Source organism: Penicillium pulvis (assembly GCF_028828015.1).
Source record: "Penicillium pulvis strain IBT 33274 chromosome Unknown contig_1_segment0_segment0, whole genome shotgun sequence".
Taxonomy (NCBI): Eukaryota; Fungi; Ascomycota; class Eurotiomycetes; order Eurotiales; family Aspergillaceae; genus Penicillium; species Penicillium pulvis.
In genome coordinates this window covers 1,211,298-1,226,518 of record NW_026643074.1, presented here as the reverse complement: position 1 = coordinate 1,226,518, position 15,221 = coordinate 1,211,298, and the positions used below count along the sequence as shown (strand labels likewise).

At 50.0% G+C, this 15,221-nt stretch overlaps 5 protein-coding genes across 5 annotated transcripts; 2 read left to right on the top strand and 3 right to left on the bottom strand.

Moving 5' to 3' along the window:
• Nucleotides 1-24: 24 nt before the first annotated feature.
• On the top strand, nucleotides 25-5,708 carry N7503_003410 (putative SNF2 family helicase/ATPase; the record flags this gene model as incomplete). The annotated part of the gene is made up of 2 exons (XM_057062957.1): nucleotides 25-2,894; nucleotides 2,954-5,708. The coding sequence occupies 2 exons, from the start codon at nucleotides 25-27 to the stop codon at nucleotides 5,706-5,708; spliced, it is 5,625 nt and encodes a 1,874-aa protein (XP_056923872.1).
• Nucleotides 5,709-6,241: 533 nt separating this feature from the next.
• Nucleotides 6,242-7,063, bottom strand: N7503_003409 (uncharacterized protein; the record flags this gene model as incomplete). Its single annotated transcript, XM_057062956.1, has 1 exon — nucleotides 6,242-7,063. One exon carries the CDS (start codon nucleotides 7,061-7,063, stop codon nucleotides 6,242-6,244), a length of 822 nt encoding a protein of 273 aa, XP_056923871.1.
• A 403-nt stretch (nucleotides 7,064-7,466) lies between these two features.
• On the bottom strand, nucleotides 7,467-10,361 carry N7503_003408 (DEAD/DEAH box helicase; the record flags this gene model as incomplete). The annotated part of the gene is made up of 3 exons (XM_057062955.1): nucleotides 7,467-9,797; nucleotides 9,854-10,041; nucleotides 10,106-10,361. 3 exons carry the CDS (start codon nucleotides 10,359-10,361, stop codon nucleotides 7,467-7,469), a joined length of 2,775 nt encoding a protein of 924 aa, XP_056923870.1.
• A 619-nt stretch (nucleotides 10,362-10,980) lies between these two features.
• Nucleotides 10,981-12,561, top strand: N7503_003407 (wax synthase family protein; the record flags this gene model as incomplete). Its single annotated transcript, XM_057062954.1, has 1 exon — nucleotides 10,981-12,561. One exon carries the CDS (start codon nucleotides 10,981-10,983, stop codon nucleotides 12,559-12,561), a length of 1,581 nt encoding a protein of 526 aa, XP_056923869.1.
• Nucleotides 12,562-12,704: 143 nt separating this feature from the next.
• On the bottom strand, nucleotides 12,705-15,070 carry N7503_003406 (RIX1/PELP1 family protein; the record flags this gene model as incomplete). Its single annotated transcript, XM_057062953.1, has 2 exons — nucleotides 12,705-14,666; nucleotides 14,738-15,070. The coding sequence occupies 2 exons, from the start codon at nucleotides 15,068-15,070 to the stop codon at nucleotides 12,705-12,707; spliced, it is 2,295 nt and encodes a 764-aa protein (XP_056923868.1).
• Between the last annotated feature and the right edge of the window lie 151 nt (nucleotides 15,071-15,221).

Genomic DNA, 15,221 nt, shown 5'->3' with positions numbered 1-15,221 from the left:
TATCCCAGGCCCCCCAGATGCAATATGGAGCCAGAGATCTCTGACCCAGTTGATTGGTCTGTCGATGAGGTTGTAAGCTTCCTCTGCGGCGCTGGACCTGCACCATGGGCGCAATCTTCAAATGCTCCACGGCCAGACCCGGCTGTACTTGGAGCAGCTCTCCGCGATAATGACATATGTGGAGAAGTCCTTATGCATGTCGACAACGACGGCCTGAAGGATATGGGCATAAAAGCATATGGCCATCGCATCATGCTGATGAAAGCAATCCAATGGCTACAGCAAAAGTCTGTCAAGTACAGCTCATCCCACAAAAATGCTTCCATTGAGGTCGCTGTTTCTACAACGTCTTCTCCATACCCGCATGAGGGCACCCCCGTGTCTGCTGCAATGACCCCTAACCCTGTAGACCTCATCACTTCCCCCAAAGGTACTCCTGCTGTTCACGCAACCCTTAAAACAAAAAGGAGGATTGCGCCTACATTGCTGCAAAAAGAAGTCCTCCCAATATCGGCAAATCGGACGCTGCCAGATGGCTCCTTGTCCCCATCACATGCAACTTCTCTATCACAGGATGTTTGCTTGAACATTGCCAACATACCCTCAAACAAGACTGTTTTGCACGACAACAGAGATGGCTTAGTTGAGAATAGTCCGGAGGCCCCGGCACGAACTGAAAAAGAAGAAGAATTTTTATCCTACTTGTTGAAGAAATACGTGCCAGAGGATGACGATGCTGGCCTTCCTGGATATGGAGAATCGGGATCAGAAGGAGAGTATGACAAGGAAACTTGGCAGGAAATAGTGCAAGATCATCCAAGCCTCGAAGATGATCACCCGAGCCCCGAAGTATCCCGACTCTCTGGCCTTTCCCGGGAAGAGTGTGATAAAATCTTGGCGCAATACATTACGGAGCAAAAAGAACTGTGGCGCCAGAAAGTCCTTCCGAAGAAACTTTCGAAAGCAGAAAGGCTGTGGTGTGCTTTTCGGCAAACCAACACGCTTGAGGATGGCAATGCGCTTCAGGATGACAATCTGCTTCAGGCTGAAAGACTTCGCCATTCAAACCGCATTGAGCATCTTCAGGACCGTCTGAAAAAGATTCAGCAGGCGATCATGGGTGTGTCATACAGGTCACCCTCGGCTTTCCGGGGAGCATGTGCGGCCATCGATATGACGATCTTTGATCGGTGTACTGAAAGATGGACACTGGATATCCTCGAATTGGATACATGCCCGGAACCTGCTCCACGTCCAGCAAAGGTCCATCGGCCTCGTGAGGAGCGGGATATGGAGTCGATATCGGCAGAAGAAGATGAAGATGAAACACTCACATCTGATGCGGAATTCTCCTATGGAGATCCCATCGAGGAGGATGACAATTTCGAGCCATCTGTCGATGAGGGTCAACCGGATTCCGGTAGCCCCATGACCATCTCATTGGAAGATGAAGATGCTGAAGTCCCATCAAACACACCTCATTCGGAAGCAGCTCATGGAATGCCTTTCGCTTTGGACTCTTCTCCCGATTCTAGATCCAGCCTGTCGCCCAACCCTCCCAACAAGCGACGACGTGTTAGCGATCCAGGCCGAAGGGTCAATGTCAGAATGAAGGCTCCAGGTCCTTTCTATCAAAACGACGACGAAGACATAGAGGTAATTGATCTCACCAATGCGGGCGACCAATCCAAATTAACTCCGTCACACCACGGTCATGCTTCGGAGGACATAATCAAGACTCCACCCCTCAACCCAACTGTAATAGCCGTTGACATTGCTGATGGCGACGAGAAGATATCCCTCAAAAGCCCTCCTCTAAATTCAGCTCCATTGCGACAAGATCATGCTACTGGGGTCATAATTAAGACTCCCCCTCTGAATCCCACATCACCCATCAGGCTCAAGCTTTCTCAGCCCCGAGATCGCCCAATTGAAATCGAACAGTCCTTGCCAAAGTCCACCGATGGCTCCTCCCCGGTCCTCCTCGACAGTGCAAGCGAACCCGCCCAGCCCCAAACACTCTCGACTGCACTTCCGGAGAATACAAATACAGATGACGCCGATGTTCTCCGTATGGTCGAGGGAATGAGCATGGCATCCATTGAGACCAGAAAAGATCGTATTCAGTTGTTAGCAAAGATTGTTATGCAATTGCCATCAAGTGAATACAGAGGCTTTCCGGAATACCTAGACAGGTGGATTGACCCAATCTACCGCGAAAAAATCCAGGAAGTTATTCGGGCCATGATGAACAACCAGCGAAAGCTCGATGACGTCGAACCTGCCGAAAGCAAGCTTTCAATGCGTTATGGCGCTTTGTTCGTATCTTGGTACCACTGTGCCAGCGTGACTTCAGCTGGACTTCAGCCCAGGCGACTCCAAGAGGCGCTGAAAGCGATCGAGGAGGATTGTGATGAGGGTGTTTTGTTGTCAGTCTTTCACAAGAAACTTCAATCGCTCATCAACACATACAATGTTTTGCATCCCGAGTCTTCACGACGACGCTCATTGGGTGAGGGCTCAGGAAAGGAAGATGATTTGAGCCCGCCCTCGTTGCAGCCTTCTAAACAGAGCCTGAAAAGGAAAAAGCAGTACGTGCCGAAAGCACCCAATAGTGTGCAGAAAAATGCTCAGGAACGAAAAGCAGTGCAGGACCGAGCCAGAGAGGAATTGAGGAAGGAGAGAGAGGAGAAGGGTTTGAGTAACAGTGACCGAGCGGGACAGGCGGTCACCTTCAAAGACCCTATCATCTACCTCAATCCCGCCCTAGGTGAATTCGTCAAACCGCATCAACTTCTAGGAATTCAGTTCATGTGGCGTGAACTTTGTGACACCGATAATCCGCAAGGATGCTTGCTTGCCCATGTTATGGGGCTAGGCAAGACCTTTCAGGTGTACGTTCTTGTCCAGAAACCCATTGTTAGGATTCTCACTCACAGTTCACTTTATGCAGGATATCCCTCTTAGTAACGATTGCCGAGGCGGCTGCCTCAGAAAACCCCAAAATTAAAGCGCAAGTCCCCGAGAAATTTCACCAATCTCGAACTGTCATTCTTTGTCCAGCTTTCCTGGTGCTCAATTGGAAGAAAGAGTTCAATTGCTGGGTTCCACCCAGTCATCACCTTGGAACTGTCTTCCAGATTATAGCTGGTCCCAACACCGACCCTGCGGAAAGAATGGCCACCCTTCAAGCCTGGAATGAAGAAGGAGGTGTTATCATCATGAGCTATGAAATGTTTCGGGGGTACATCAAGAACGATCAAAACCGCGCAAGTGGCCAGCAGCATAAGATGATTTTAGATGCTCTCTTGGTCAAGCCCAATATCGTGGTTGCTGACGAAGCACACAAATTAAAGGGAGAAAAATCATACATCAGCCAAGTGACTTCTCTCTTCGAAACCAAGAGTCGAATCGCTATGACAGGATCACCTCTTGCAAACAACCTGTTCGAGTATTACCAAATGATTGAATGGGTTGCACCTGGTTATTTGGAGACAGCGCAGTCTTTTAAGGAAAGGTACATGGAACCTATTCAGGACGGTCTGTACATTGACAGCAATCTGTACGAGCGGAGGGCAAGTCTTGTTGCGCTGAAGATTCTCAATGGGATTTTAGAGCCCAAAATTCAGCGCGCAGATCATTCAGTAATTGCATCATATCTGCCGCCCAAAAAAGAACTTGTCGTTCGTGTTCCCCTATCAGAAACCCAGCGAATGGCATACAATATCTTCGTTGAGGAATTGAAAGCCTCGGGCAATTTTGCCAGGTTGTGGCAATGGCTCGCGATCATGCAGCTGTGTTGCAATCATCCAAAACCGTTTCTAGACAAATTAGAAGATCGAACGGCCACCACAAGTCACGGAGTCGAAGCGTCTGTATTGGATGGGGACGCCGATCTCCCCCCAAAATTGTTGTCAAGAATCAAGGCACTCTTGGCCCCGATCTCCGACATATCGGACCCCAGCTTGTCCCATCGATCTTTGCTGCTCGACAGGATTCTGGACGAGTCAAAGAGAATCGGTGATAAGGTCTTGGTATTCTCCCAGAGTATCCCGACGTTGAACTACCTGGACCAGTTATTTAATAAACGGGGTCGAAATTACAAACGAATCGATGGAACTACTGAGGCTTCAAAGCGTCAAGGAATTTCGACAAAATTCAATGAAGATCCAAGTATGGAGCTTTTGCTCATCTCAACTCGGGCTGGTGGACTGGGCTTGAACATACATGGAGCAAACCGAGTCGTTATCTTCGACTTTTTGTTCAATCCGTCCTGGGAGGACCAAGCTATCGGGCGTGCTTACCGTCTTGGCCAGACAAAACCCGTCTTTGTCTATCGCTTTGTAGCGGCAGGGACTTTCGAAGAAATCATGTTCAATCTGACTCTCTTCAAGTCCCAACTCACAGTCCGCGTGGTGGACCAGAAAAATGTCCTTCGCGAGGGCCACAAGAAGCCCACGAAATATTTGGTCCCTGTCAAAGTGAGAGAGAAGCAACCGGTTGATCACCTTCTGGGGCAAGATCCTGAAGTCCTTGACAAGATCATTTCCGACGGCAGTCTTGCTGACAGTATTCTGGAAATCACCCAGTCTAAAGTTCAAGACGATGAGAATGACAAATTGTCCCCCCAGGAAAACCTACGCGTCAAAGATGAATTGACTCTGGAGCAGCTTAAACGCAGCGACCCAGCGGCATTTAGACTGGAAATGAAGAAGCGTAAGCTGGCTGAGAATGCTAAGGCCGAGGCAACGCGGCTTAAGTTGCAAGCCCAGCTCAGGCAGCAACAAGAGGAACAGCAGCAGAGGGAGCAGCGACTGCTGCATACCTTGTCAGATCCTGTTGGACCTCAGAACGATCTGCCCCGAAACCCCCAGCAGCAAAACCCCCAGCGGCAGCAGCAGCAGGGGGTCCTTTCCGCGCAGCAAGCTGCAGGCACCTCACCATTGAGACAGGTTGGTATACAACCAACCGCTGCGCCATCTGCACTTGGCCAGCCACCAGGCCCAAGTCTGTTTGGTCAATCCTCCCGAAACCTATCACCATCCGGTCACTTTCAGCAGGCCAACCCAAGTCCATTTGGCCAACCCTTCCAAAGCCCATCAATATTCGGTCAACCTCAGCAGGCTAACACATATCCATTTGGCCACCCTCCTGCACCTGCTGAAATGCAGCGACTGCTGCACCAACGCGGAACGGGGCTTATGCGCCATCAAGAAATTGCGCGGCAGCCTCCAAGCCTCTCACGATCGGTACCTAATGATAATTCGTCACATCATCGGGTGACTGGGATGAATTGGCTCCCTACGCTATTAGCACAAGCGTCTGGACCAGATGTCAATTCCACACCATACCCTCATGCTCAGGCACGCCCATCTTCAACCCCAATCCCCGACCATGTGCCAGTGAACCCGTGGCGGGCGTCCTCGAATGAGTCAGTTTCAAGATACCAATCCCAACCTACCACTCCAACTTTCTCCCCACCGAATCTGCAGGCCACTTTGATGAGCAGCCGCAACCCTGCAATGAGGGCTGCTTTCCCTTGTGATAGAGATGGGAATTGGGTTCCAACTCGGCAATTTCCCATTCCTCCAGCTCAACCACAGTCACAGCCACAGGCCACGTCGGCTCGTCCGGCTTCCTCGTCACTTGATTATCCTGTACCAACAGACGATCAACTGCCTCCCACCCAGACCGAGCCAGGACAGTAATGTCTTGGCTCCAGAGCTGATTATGCATGTACGACAACCATTTGATTTTTCCCAAGCGTTTAGCCATGCTTGATTCCATTTATTTCTAATTTTCATGATACCCCTGTATTCGTTATGTCATTTTTATTGATTGCATCTGTCATGACTGGGCCTTGCTGGTGGATGGGTCCAGACTAACCACATCTCATATACTGACCACAGATAGCAAGACTTTTGAATGCTTCATTTCTCCTAGTTCCAAAGATCAACTCCAAAGATGTCCATATAGTTCTTAAGACCTCATGATCCTAGATCAGCAACGTAGATCATGTATTTTACGACGGGCTCTGCCTTTCAGTCGAGTGTTTATATCAGGTATCCAGTTTGGTAGACGGATAGAACAATTTAGAGGATGGGGAGGTAGAAAGGGGAGGGCGAAGGGGAGCATGCACCTCAGATCTTTTTGGATATGTTCAGAAAATAGTCTTAAGAATGTTTTACAAATTTGACGATGATTGGAGAAATGATATTCCAAAACGACCACAGGGCATACATCAAGAATGATCCCAATGACTTAAACCCGAAGACCCTTGATCAGAATTCGACTTCACAAACGAAGCCAATCTCGACAAGACCGCAATTTCCAACTTCAGCTTCACGGTATAGAAGAAACACTTCGCAACCGTCTGCGCAATAAATTGCCCATTGTACTCCAAAGACAAAAGAGCGATATCCATCAAGATAATCACCGCATTGATCGTAATCAACTGATACATAATATTGGTTCTCCGCTTCGAACGCGACGGATAAGACAATAACAACCGAATAGTCTGCACAATAAACAACGCCGATATAACAATCTCCTGCACAAAGAAGACGGTCAACTGAACCTTCTCCCAGACATTAAAGAAGTTTGGAAACCTCGTATGACACGCATACACAGCGCCATAAGATGCAACAATCTGTGGCGTCTGCATCGCTATCGCATCGAAGATGATCATGCCAAGTACACAGCGCAGGACCGTCTGGTTCATCACAACAAGATGTAGCCGCGAATACAGCACGAGAGATTGACCCGTTACCATGATGGCCCAACCAGCAGTTGATAGTGTAACGGGGATCCATATTGGGGCGAGCTCAAAGTATTTCAGGATCAGACCTAGCGCGTCGGGGATCACGCCTAAGGAGGCAGAGATCAATAGGCTCCAGAAGTATAGACCGCCGTAGATATGGAAGATGGAGAAGACCAGGACTATGAGCTCGAGGGCGCTGTAGAGGGCGCAGCCGAGGAGACTGGCGATTGAGGCTTGGGCGGCGAAGCTGTTGCCCGTGTATGCGCCTGAAATGCCATCGACGGGCGCATCGCAGTTGACCATTCTGTAATTGCATGTTATAACCTAGCCGGGGTTGTTGAGCCTCAATCAGGGCCTATGTCAAGTTTGGAGGACCCTAGTAAAAATGGAAGAGGAGAGTCGTGCACATGTTGCCATGTGATGAGGTTGAAATTGTCGTGGTCTGGGGTTGGAATGTGGATGTGACGTATCCACGGGTCAGAAGACAAAATAAGGTTTATTGAAGAATGTCAGGGAATTGCATCCGAACCAATCTTGAAAAGCGGAGTAGGTTTATCTCGAACCCCGGTAGGCTAAGGTCCAAATGCTGGTTTATTGTACCTGAGGAGATCGAGTCTTAACTGGTATGTCCATAAACTATGTATGTTGATTCCTTCAGATGAAAAGTAAAGACATGAGCCCCAAATCTATTCAACAGTTCAACAGATCAATTTAGAAGATTCTCAAGATCAGCCACACGAGTCGCTCTATCCTCCGCCTTCTTCTTCCCCGTCTCACGGAAAGCAGCAAGCATTAGCTCACGCTTTCGGCCCTGGATATCAAGCACGCGCTCCTCAATACTGTCCTCCATGATGAGTCGCCACACAGTGGTCTCTCGCTTCTGCCCTAGTCGGTACACACGATCCAACGCCTGGTCTTCAATAGCAGGCGCCCACCAACTATCAGCAAGGATGGCTTGGTTGGCAGCAACGAGATTCAGACCAACGCTGCAAACGCTGAGACTTGCAAGAAGGACAGTGCAAGTAGGCTCGGTAGAAAAGCAGTTGATAGAATTATCGCGTCTGATGGCGTTCATTTTACCGTCGACCCGAACAAAGTTGATTCCACGCTGGGCGAGATGAGGTTCCACAAGGTCGAGGAAGGATGTCCACTGGCTGAAGACCACTGTCTTGGTTCCAGGTGCTTGGCCCGGGGCGGTCAGAACTTTGATTAGGGCCTCGATCTTGCTACTAGGGTTTTGGGGATCCGCGTCAACAGTAGTTGAATCTTCACCGAACTCCTCGGCAGGTGCGACAAGATTCTTGTTATCCTTTATATCGGCACGGCAAAGCGGGCACTTGTGCTGTCGTTCAATGACCTCCTCGATACAGCCTTTGCAATAGGAATGAGCACACGCAGTGATAACAGGCTGGTCAAAGTTATCAAGACAGATCGCACACACTTCCTGGCTTTCAATTTGAACCTGCAGCATGTCCTGCAAAGCCTTCATGTTCTCAGGAGTAAGTTCCACCACCTTCTGTTCATCGAGGGTTTTCAAGAGCTTATCGATACGGTTTTTGCATAGAGCCCAGTGGTTGCAAACCTGACGAAGGCGTAGAATGACCTCCAACAGATGAGAATATGTTCCTTGCTTATCCTTGAACTCCAACAAGGCTCCTTTTGCCTCAGATTGAAAAGCACTATACTTCTCAAGCTCATGGGATTGGAACTTAATACGAAGAACACGGGAAGTGAGCTTCGGGAGTCGCAGATTGATGAATTCCATGTCCTTTCGCCGCCTGAGACAGATAGTTCCCATCAAGGCCTCAAGAAGCAAGCGAGCTTCAGGCTCTCCGCTTGTAAGAGGACGGATCAACACGCTATTGAAAACGCCCATATCCTCCAAGCCTCCAGAGAGCTTCAAAAAGCGTACCTGGGAGTATAGATCCTTGAGAGTATTGATGATTGGTGTTCCTGTAAGGGTCCAGCGAGAGTCTGCACGTAAGGCGCAAGCTGCCTGAGAGCCCTGTGATTTAGGGTTTCGAATAGTGTGACCCTCATCAAGGACGATGCGCCGCCACTGGAGCGAGAAAATACCCGTTGCAGGTGTCCTTTCCGCTTTCAGTTGGTCTTTGTACTCGTTGGTAAGGGCGCCGTAGCTCGAGATTACCACGTCGTACTGAGACAGATTTGCAGCCTCTTTCTTGCCAGATCCGTGATATATTAGAACCCGCGGCATGGTCTCAGCTCGACAATGATCTTTCATCTGATTCCTCCAGTTACTCATCACGCCTACTGGGGCGAGAATCAACGTGGCTTTGCTTGAATCCGAAGTCTTGGGCGCTGGATTGGCCAGAATCAAGGAAATGATCTGGATTGTTTTCCCGAGACCCATATCATCGGCAAGAATTCCACCACTGGAAAGAGTTGGCGCAGTAGTTGAGGAATAATTGGTTGCGATGTTGGTGAAGTTCTTTCCACTGCGCTTCCACAACTGGACCACTGTATCGGAGCCAGGAGGTGGAAGGCTTGGGGATTCGCGCGCAATCATCCACGCTAAACCTTGCTTTTGATACGGAAGTAGTTCGGTAGACAGACCAGCTGGGGTATCAACCATCGGCATCTTGGCCATGTCGGACTCTTTTTGTCCGAAATTCTCCACCACTTGGCCAATCTCTCTGGGGTTGAAGGAGCTACTTTGGTTGATGAGATCCTCCATGGTTTCGGTGACTTCACCAAGACCTGTAGGTGTCGAAAGGTTGGCAAACATTTTCTCGTCGTCGTTGCCTTGCCATCCTGCTGCCGCTCTCTTAAGAGCCATCGCACGAGCATTCTTTTCAGCCTTTTTCTGCTCCGCAGCAAGCTCTTTCTGACGTTGCTTCTCTTTACGCTCGGAGTCCATGAACTCGCGCAAAGGAAGTCTATCATTCTGCATTTTTTGCTTCACAATTATCTTCCTGGCTGGTTCAGTCGGGCCATATAGCGGCAACGTCACAGGACAGTCATAGGGCCCCTTGACACCCGTCAGGATTCCCTCTACGTGAAGGTCTTTAGAGTCCTACGACAATTGTAAGCAACTTTCCTGAATTGAAGGGGATGGTTCGTTGAACAAACAATATAAGGAGCAAGCTTAGCAGCAACTCCCCTACCAATGTGGCCGATTTGGATGCCCATGATATTATCGATTCGGATAGCGTTAGGATCATACTGATTCTGCGGCTCTCGTTTCAAGATGACATGCTCTCCTGGGGTAGCAATTCCGTTGTAGAAACGAACACCCACGATCTTGGTCTCCAGATTACCTGAGTGAGGAAGTTCAGGCTTCATTCATGTATTGAAGGCAATGAAGAGATTAGCATAACTTACCATAGAGCATAGTTGTGGACACAGAAGATTCATCCACATCTTGAGACCCCTCAACAAGCTCGGTAGCCTGAGCATCATCTTCATCGGCGCCGGGAACTTGAGTCAAGGGAATAAATTCGGCACTTTCGCCAAACCTCTCACCATTGCTGATGTTCTGTGGGTCCAAGTAAGGGGTCGATCTGTTGACTTTCGTTGCACGAGCCTCCTTGTCTTCGGTCGAGTCGACTACATCAGACTTGCGCTTTCTGGGCGGCATGACGTAAATTGCAGCCCACCAAGGTCAATGCTCGGCAGAAGAGATAAGTAGGAAGTGCTGATCAGGTCCCGCACAATTTGCAACGTCGTGGGATTGTCATTTCAGTCAAAATTAGACAAGGAGATAGATCACAGTGTCACCATGTAGGCTAGTCCTGATCCGGAAACCACGCGGTCGCGGGAAACGCGTCATCACGTGGACGCAGATAACCAAGCTCGTCTTTAAGGATATTTGAGAATTATATAGGCAGGGAATTAGAACAGTAAGATACTTGAAGTATTACCTGCTTATAACTGTGTGTACTGACTTAATATGCCATCTTGTTCGAATCTGTAGGACGAAGCACTGTGGGATTTGGATCCTGTAGGAATCACGTGAACATGACACAACTCGGTCCAAACGTGTATCAACTTGATTTTTTGCTTTTTCCTTGATTTTCTCGATTTCAAGTTAGCTTCAAGTCAGCCGAGAATGAACTTGGACTGATGAAACTGCTGTGATCATTACAGTCTTGCAATTATACTTCATTTGCGGGGATCACGATACCCACAGACCCTACATTGATGCTTAGCGCCCCCCAGATCAGACAAGCTCCCGAGCATAGTGGCGCCTTCTCCGCATGGCTGATCCCCGCATTAGCTGGTCCAGATATCTCGTTCGGCAAAACGAACATGATCTAGACACTCTACTCCAACAAGGCACTTTTAAGCCCCTTCTCCTCTCCCATGTTATTTTCTTCAACTGCCTGCCTTGGATCGCCTTAGTCATTCCCAAGCGTAGAGGTGGGCGGTATTTTCGACCGTTGGTCTTTGCACTGAGCTTGGCAATTGCTCTTGAGGTTCTCAGGACTCAACGAGCTCTCCTCGGTGGAAATGGGTACATGATTGGCATGATGGTAGGCTGGTGGCTAGTGTGGAGTGCCACATTATTCGTATTCTCAGACGTCGAGCGTGACTTCCAGCGCATTGAGCGTGTGGCTTTATCTGAGACGCCACATCCTAATGGCAATGAGTTAAATGCGCAGTCAGGATCCATGCTCGGTAGCAATGACTGCCCTGCACCTGCACCAGAGGATACAGCCGCAGCCCAGTTTCGCTGGCAGTCATATCCCTCTAAGCTGTCACATCGCATTGAGTGGTGCGCAGGACTTCTGTTCAACCTCCGTGGCCCAGAGTGGAATTGGCGTGCACCTCGCCTTGGTCGACTGCCCCGAACAGTACACGCAAACCTGCATTCTGGCTTCCTGGCCAGCAGTCTCCGAGAAGAAGATGGAATACATATTTCTGCAAAATCTTGTCTTTCGAAAGCATTTCGCACGTTTCTCATCTCATATCTTACACTCGATGCATTGAAAGTCATCATGATACGGGACCCATACTTCCGGGGTACGCTCGTGGCGGACGCCACGCCTCCGTCGCCTCTCTCCTTCCTCGCATCCATACCTTTGGGTGTTCGCTTCTACCACTGCTTCGTGAGTTGTATGGGAGTCTACGTCGCCCTCGCTTATGTCACATCATTAAACCCCATCTGCTTTCTCGGGCTATCCATGGCATTCCCCAATGCTTCCCGCAAGTTAACAGCGGCTCCATTAGACGAGTCATGGCTGTACGCCGATACCTTTGGGCCATTCATTTCACCGGTCTTGGATGACGGCCTAGCGGGCGTTTGGGGAAGCTGGTGGCATCAGCTTTTCAGACACGGGTTCGTCTCTACAGCACGGTGGATTCTATCATTGCTCCCAGGTTCATGGGGAACATGTCCGGGAATGAAACGGGTAATCTATATCGTGATTGCATTCTCGTTGAGTGGTTTTGTGCATGCTTGTGGCAGCTACACGCAGTTCACAGAAACTCACCCCCTTAGGGGGCCGTTCCTATTCTTCTTTCTACAAAGCATGGCCATTCTCGTCGAACATATGGTCAAGGCTGTAGTACTCCCAAAGCTGCGTCTGGGTCGTACTCCACGGTGGTTGCGGCGTACTGCAAATGGCCTTATTGTGTTTTGCTGGTTACTCTATTCTGGAGCTTTCATCGCTGATGATTTTGCCAGGGGTGGCCTGTGGTTGATGGAGCCTGTGCCACTTAGCCCTCTCCGTGGCCTTGGATTGGCGAATGGTCAGGGATGGTGGTGCTGGGAGGGGCAATGGTTCAAATATTGGGATGATGGAACTTACTGGGGTAGTGGGATACGGGTGATCTGATCGGAGTTTATAATAGAAAAGGGCTGCATGTAGTGTGTATAGACGTTGTGGTAGAATTCGACTTTTATAAAAAGTAGGCCAGCCTAAGAGGGCCCAACAAGATACAAGGCTTTTGATTATATACTTTCAGTGACATTATACAATTATCCCTCCATGTTGACATCCTCATCGTCTTCATCATCAGTGTCAGAATCCATGTTCAAAGTGGGCATTTCATCATCACTTTCTTCCTCCGGCTCCGGGGCGGCCGGTGCAGCTGAAGCAGCCGGAGCCTGAGATGTGACGACTTGGGGTTGCATCCGCTCAGGTGCGTCGGCTTCAGCTAGCTGAGACGCAGAAGTCGAAGTCCGAGTGACGACAGGGAATTGTTGATTAGCACTCTCTTCAAGACGGGCCTTCTTCTCTGTAGGCGCGGGGAAATTCGGCGCCTGGATATTAGACTCCTCAACATAGGTTCGTTTGTGCATCGGAACCTGGGATGTGGTCGTCGTTTCAACAGGCGCAGGAGCCGGGGCCTTCAAGAAGTCGGCAGCTTCGGGAGCAGCGTTATACACTTCGTCGTCGGCCATCTCATCTGCCTCTTGCTCGTCCTCTGCCTCGGCATAAGCGTCCAGCTCCGGGGCAGTCATCAGAACTGGCATTCTAGGGCGGATCAGAGCCTCGACTTCGATGCTATCGGCATAACCCCGAGCCAGGAAAGGCATGATACTGGCACCCGCAGCACGACCCTTGATGGCCGGGATGGGGTTCAAAACACTTGCAAGCATAGCATTCTTATCGGAGACCAGAATGATCGTGCGGTCGATTTCAGCACGGAGAGATCCAACAAGAAGCTGTGGGGGAACACATGTCAAAACAGTCTGCAGGAGACCCGATGCAGCCCGTTCTAGCTCCGCGAATTGAGACGTCTGGAATTTGCGATTCTTCTGAAGGTCAGGGTTCAAGAAGGAGTCTGCATTAGCGGTGGCTTGACCGTTCTTTGTCTTAGGCTTAGCATCGGATTGTTGCTTGCCTTGAGAACCAGACTCATCAGACGAAGGCAGGAGATCATTGCAGCAGGCGCGCAGAACGCCGGTGATAGAAGTCACGCTCTGCTTCGACATAGCGGGGCCATTGAGCGATACTACCGTGCTCAGCAGATCATATGAGGCCAAGCGCACATTCCGGCTGGTGTTCTCGTTACGGAAAACCCAGGTGATTTGTTCCAGGATGTTCTGGGTGATAGGTGTGGCGCTGGTCTCTAGGACACTGGTGACATGGGCAAGCAAGTCCATACAAGCAATGTGAATTCGAGGCAATTCAGCCCACAGCAATTCCCGCTCGTCGCGGCCAATTTGGGGGTTAGTTTGCACACCAGATCGGGTTCCCTCATCCGAAGGAGCGGTAACAGATGTGAGACGCGATGTCACATCGAGAATCGAGCCTAGAGGGAGGGCAACAGTGGCGGTAGATGGCATAGAGACGAAGTTGGACAGCAATCGCAACAGTGTAACCAACCTATCAGATCCAGCATGCATGCCCTCCCAGCTGGCAAGTCCCAGGGAATCGGAGCTTTCATCAGCAAGGTGTTGGGTGAAGTTCTGTCGTGCGGAAACCAAGCCTCCATCAACCGACTCCCATTGCTCTACCACAGCGCGGAAAACATAATCCGCGGCTCGGTGGATAGACAGAACTGTCGCTCTGCAATCTTCGGTCCAACCGGATCCAGCCTTGTCCTTTGGCGCACACTTGTGTAGAGAGGCAAAGAGCTGCTCTGCGACGTCCATCACCGGGTCAGGGAAATACAAGGATGAGGACCCCAGAATTTCCGTCAGCAATGATCGAAGTTGAGTACCGAATGGACGGAAAATGGTAGGGTGCCGAGGGACCAGTTCCAAGCAGACTTGAAGAACAGTCTCCATGAACGGTGTGTTGGGCTTCACTTTGCGAGTCGATCCCGAGGGTAGCTTCGTAAGGACCGAGACCAAATTGAGGGCAGCGGTAATGAATGCAGGCAGGTGGGGTGTCGTGATCTCTCGGACCAGAGTTGGGTATTGGTAGGTGAGGTGGAAGATGCGCGTCAAGGCGATCATGGCCATCTTTCTTGTGGAAATAGGATCCGGTTTCTAGACGGCACTAAATGTCAGTCGATCAAGCCACAAGATCTAGATCCATAGCTCATGCAGAATGCTCATACCGCCAGAATGCTAATCAAGCCACGAACAATTGGCTCATAGCCTCGCAAGATCTCCCATTGTCCCGCCTCCACGGTAGCTTTCACGAGCACCACGGCGGTCCATCGTCCCTCAATGGTGCGGTCCTGCAGCAAAGTAGCCAGGCGAGTCTTCAGCTTATGAATCTGGACGGAATGATCGGACTCGGTTTTGCCTGATTTCTGAGCCTGGGGCGCAGAGAGGAGCTCGGCGCAATCAGTCAACGAAGTCGCAAGGAATGCAGCTATTGAGGGCAATTGCTCGACAGGTGTCGTGGCCAAGCGATGCGTGACCGCACGTAAAGTAGTTGTAGTCATGGTGACACTTTTCCCGATCTTTACGATCTCTAGATCTGGGGATCAGGTCGGGTCTTTTTTCCTGGAGGGATCAAGAGAATGTAGGATACATAGTTTCTTATCGGTAATTTTTTTTTCCAAAAGCTCGGACCCACATGATTCCAAACCAGAA